This window comes from Ananas comosus, unplaced genomic scaffold (assembly GCF_001540865.1).
Source record: "Ananas comosus cultivar F153 unplaced genomic scaffold, ASM154086v1, whole genome shotgun sequence".
Taxonomy (NCBI): domain Eukaryota; kingdom Viridiplantae; phylum Streptophyta; class Magnoliopsida; order Poales; family Bromeliaceae; genus Ananas; species Ananas comosus.
In genome coordinates this window covers 22,517-27,783 of record NW_017890774.1, presented here as the reverse complement: position 1 = coordinate 27,783, position 5,267 = coordinate 22,517, and the positions used below count along the sequence as shown (strand labels likewise).

At 36.4% G+C, this 5,267-nt stretch overlaps 1 protein-coding gene across 1 annotated transcript; it reads left to right on the top strand.

The window, feature by feature from the left end:
• The first annotated feature begins 3,534 nt into the window (after positions 1–3,534).
• LOC109704222 lies at positions 3,535–4,899 on the top strand. The gene has a single exon (XM_020224986.1). The coding sequence runs from the start codon at positions 3,535–3,537 to the stop codon at positions 4,897–4,899; it is 1,365 nt and encodes a 454-aa protein (XP_020080575.1).
• Positions 4,900–5,267: the final 368 nt, after the last annotated feature.

Here is a 5,267-nt window from a genome sequence, read left to right as displayed (position 1 = left end):
TCCCTCCCCAACCCTACGCAACCCAACCCTCCTATGCTGCCGAACGCCGCCGCCGGTGCTTTGCCAGCATAGGAACAGCGTGTCGCCGCTTCCTCGCCATATTCGCATCGCTGTCATCGTCCTCTGCTGTCTTCCGCCCGCAGAAGATCGTCGTTGCCGTCACAGGACGCCTGCTCTAACCGCTTTGACCTCGCCACCACCACAGAACCCCAAGCCTCGCCTTCAACCTTTCCGCCACTGTCAGCGTCCGCAACCCTAACAAGCGAGTCGGCATCGTCTACGACTGGCTTGAGGCGACTCCATTACTACGGCGCGCGCTTGGCTGGGTCTCGCCCCACTTTGTACCAGGTGCCTGGTTAAATATAAATATTAAAATATTGTTCTCTTATAACTTAAACTTACAAAGACACTGATTTTTATATATATTTAGTATAGCATTAAAGCACGAAGAATAGCTTCGAGTTCTACAAAAATTTCAAATATTTAAATTTTTATTAATATAAGTCTGTAAGTTATGTCTATCATAAATCTCGAATCCAAATATAGAAGAGTGTTGAATATAAATATTAAAATATATATCATTCTCTAGTGTGTTTAAGTTTATTTATATAATAATTATTTCTTATAACAAAACAATTTTTACGGTAGGTTTTAAGTATGATAAAAGATATAATTAGAGCTAATTAAATTATTAAAATTCTTGTAGCTAGTCTCATAAGGCGCTGGAATATTGAATAAGAGATTAAAACTGTTTGCATCTTACTATGTTAAATAGGTTATAAAGTTTATAATATACATTATATTACCTGTCATTCTCACTTTTTACATTCAATGAGTTAAATGCTTAACTTTCTACTTGGTTTCATAAGATATTTTATATACTTTTTATCCAACAATTTTATTTTATCTTTTTATTATTGTGACGTTCTTATTTTTATTTTATTTTTCTTATCTGAGCAATGTTAGCTTACAATTCCATAATTATAATAAACGTTTATTCCACAACACCAGGGCGCAACGCGAGCGCGTCGGCGTGGAGGCCTGCGGGTAGCGGGGAGTTCGTACGTAGATATCGGGAGCTCAGGCATACGGATTTTAAAACCAGAACCAGCACGGGGAGCTTCGGCGTCGGGTTGTGGCTCTTTGGTCGGCGTTCATATCGTTCGGTTCGGCGACAACAAGCAGTACGTCCTGCGGGTGCAGTGCGTGCTGAAGCTGCCCGCTGCTGGCTCCCGGAGCAGCCAATAACGGCTTCGTCAGGACACCTGCAAGGTGCTTAAATGGTGATTGGATTTTTAATATATTTTGCACTATATACTGGTTTTTGAACTCTATTTTTACAAACAGTTAAAAATAATCTATAACATATAATTACTTTGACCAACTATACAATTCCTAACTAGGAGAAGAACTGTACACGATGCATATATATTTTTTTTTTTTTTGATTAAACAGGTTTTACCTATTTTTGGATACAGTGGAACAAAGAGTAAAATCAGCACATACAGGCAAATGATTACATAGGTTAACCCACAATCCAAAATCAATCATCCCCCCAGCAGGTGGATCTCCAGAACTGACTTCAGCCTTAATGGATTTCCCATTTCTTCGTGCGTGACTCGTCGATTGCGAAAGATCCTCGAATCGCTCTTTCCAAAGAGCAACATGCCAGGTAAAACAGAGGGTCGAATAGTGTTCTTGTAGTTCCGACAAGGATATATCTATTCGATTCCAGCGGGTTGGATGTTCCCCCGCGGTTAATCACATGGTCTGGCAGATGACCCGACACTATCAAGGACCAAAGTCAAAACAGATCTCGAATATAACATGCCCATATATAATTGTAATAGCTAGCGCTGTCAAGAAGTTTTTTTCTTTTTTTTTTCCTCTAGCAATAATACTGAAAAAAAATTAAATGAAACAGTTTTCAAAAGTGGCATTAACATATTCTACTTAAAAGTTATTAAATTACAGGACCAATGTAATTACACTTGGGTAAAAGTTTAGAAGCTGGTGGTGCAATTTCTATTTTTATTTTCTCCTCCGTTCATATGAGTTCGTTGACTGCTCTGTGTGTCGTTGGTTGCGATATATAGATGTTTCTCAACTTCTTTTATTTTTCATCTCCCAATTGTTTTATCTTATTTTTTCTACTAGTCTGTTTTGCAATTATAATAATTGTAGTTATATTGCATACATAAGAAAAATATTGGTAACGTGGTGTGAACTGTCTATGATGGCTTCTTCGTGAATAAGGAGTTGGAAACATTCAAAGCGTTGACTTTGAGGGATATATATATTCATGTTAGTTGACTTTAGATATGTATTGCATTTAAATGCGCTACTTCAGTTGCGAAAAAAAGGAGTTAAATGTGAGCCGTCCCAACTTAACTCATCAGTTTCGGTTTTTCTGGCACCATGTTTTGTTAGGGTTAAATTTAATTTAAATTAAAACTACACAATAAAAAAGAAATTATGTGAACAAAATAGACTAGAACATGACTAAGTAGTATGCGATATGTGGCAGTTACAAAATAAAACGAATTTTACTGATTCTACCATTATAGGCACTCTGATGGATTTTAATCTGCTATTGGTAGGGTGGAAATCAAAATCTTGCGACATGTCCTAAGTAGATTAGAAAACTATCCCGAGAATATTAATATTTAAATTAACGACTTAAACAAACTGATATGATGTTACATACGTTTTACAATATATTGATGAATTTGTTTCTTAAACTACGATCATGTAAGTGAAACAGATGAAAAAAAAAAAAAAAAAGAAGAGAAAGGCTGATAGTGCAGGCATCACTGACGTAGACCGTGAAACCTTAAATATGCTCAAAACTATACCTCCCACCTTTAAATATCACATGTCATACCGAAATAACTTATCATAATATACACTGTTATACCAGCGTATGTTATTTGTTTTGACTAATACTATGTGGGTTGTGCATCACTGATGATGCATGTATATATCTAGCTATTGTGGTGTAAACCAATCATACCAGCCAATGTGCTTGAGTGTTTTCTAGCATAACAATCTAAGTACATGATGTGTGCTAACCTCTCGGCAACTTACCTGTTACCTGTTAGTTTATAAGCTTGTTTTATTTGTTTATTTTTTATTTGAAGAGTTGTGTTTCTTATGAAAGGGTGTGTCCTTTTATAAGGGTTGCGTCTTTTGAGTTAGGGTCATATCCTTTAGTGAAAGATTGTGTCGTTTCATGAAGAGTTGCGTCCTTTCGTGCTCTATATATAGAGGGCATGTAATTTGTTTTGTTTAGAAGGGTTGTGAAGTGTGGATCAAATTGTATTATTCAGTAATAGTGTACTGAAGTTTAGTTATATTAATAAAGTTTGGTATTCCAGTGTTAAATATATTTGTTGTAGTTTATTTTATATATTCGCCCTCCAACAATTGGTATCAGAGCCAGAACGAAACTCTGTTAAAAAAATGGCCACACAACTTCTCCAAACTCAAATCTCAAAATTAGTAAAAGATAATTATGAGAATTGGTGTATTCAAATGAAAGCACTTCTCAGTTCTCTAGACCTTTGGGAATTAGTTAAAACTGGAAACCAGGAATACACAGAGCAAGAAGAAGCTGCATTAATTATAGCACGACGAAACGATTTGAAGGATTTAAGAAAGAAGGATAAAAAGGCGCTCTTCTATCTTTACCAAGCAGTAGACGAGTCGACGTTTGAGAAAATTGCCGAAGCAACTTTGAGCAAAGCAGCATGGGATATTCTTGCCACCGTCTTTACAGGAGATGACAAAGTAAAGCGGATTCGTCTACAAAAGTTTCGAGCGGAATTCGAAGCAATCCGAATGAAGAAGTCCGAAAGTGTCGCGGACTATGTTTCTCGCATTTTGGTAATTGCCAACCAAATGAAGCGAAATGGAGAAGAACTAAATGATGAACGAGTTGTAAAAAAGGTTCTTCGTTCTCTCACATCAAAGTTTGAGCATATTGTTGTCACCATAGAAGAGTCAAAAGATATTAGTACTCTTTCTATTGACCAATTGACAGGATCGCTCCAAGTGCATGAGCAAAGACTACAAAAGGTGTCTGAAGAAGAGTCGACTGAGCAGGCTCTCAAGTCAAAATTGAAACTTGATAATAGAAAAGGCAAAAATTATGGAGAAAATAATTATAATAGATATAAGAATCAAAAAAGATATTACAATGACCGACAGAATAGCAACAACAGTGGTCGCTATTCACGACATGAATATGGACCAAAAAGAGGCGGACGAAATAACAATCGCCCAGGGTCGTATGGTGGTGCAAGATCAAATATACAATGCTATAATTGTAAAAAATATGGTCACTACAGCAAAGATTGCTGGTATAAGAAGACTGAAGGACTGAATCACTACATCGACAGTTCAATAGAAGATGAAGTTGCAAAAACATCATTGTTACTTGCATGTCAAGATGAAGTTAAAGATCCAGAATATGTATGGTTTCTGGATTCTGGTGCTTCAAATCATATGTGTGGAAGTCGAGAACTATTTGTTGAAATGGATGAAAGTGTTGATGGCAACGTGAAGTTTGGTGATTCATCCAAAGTACCTATTAAAGGAAAAGAAAAAATTATGTTTACATCAAAAAATGGTGAAGAATTTATGACTAATGTGCAGCATGAACAAGCAAATTGGTTGAGTAAGATTCAACAAGAAAGAGAAGAATTTAAAAGGGATATTGAAATTCAGAGGAAAGAAATACAGAATTCTATTAATCAAAGGGCGGCGAAAATTGAGACTTCTTTAAGAGATAAAGAGGAAGAATTTGAGCAAAAGAAAGCTAAAGAACTTCAGTATATAACTTCCCAAAAGGATATGATTAAAATGCAGCTAGAACATATAACATCGCAGTCTCGCTAGTGAGAGAAAGCAGATTGCTCTTGATCGCGAACAGAGGGAGAGAGAATTATCTGAAATCAAAAGCTCCATTGAATTGCTTACTATTCAAAGGGAAAAGCTGCAGGAGCAAAGGGAGTTGTTGCACAAAGTGAGGGAGGAAAAGAAGGAAATTCAATCATCTTTAGCTGAAAATGTTAGAAGTATACAAACAGTGGTAACTTCGTTGGGAAGAAAAAAACTGAAAAATACTATCCTTTGTAATGATGCAGACGTTGAGTTGGAGCCAAGCAGGAAGCTCCAGAAAATAGTGAGACAAAAAAGAAGAACAGATAGGGAAGAAAAAAATAACTGTGCTCCTAAGGGTCAGCAACCATGCTTGAGTGATGAAA

Excerpts from the sequence above, each read along its gene's own strand:
- LOC109704222 (XM_020224986.1), top strand. The coding sequence starts at position 3,535 with ATGAAAGCACTTCTCAGTTCTCTAGACCTTTGGGAATTAGTTAAAACT.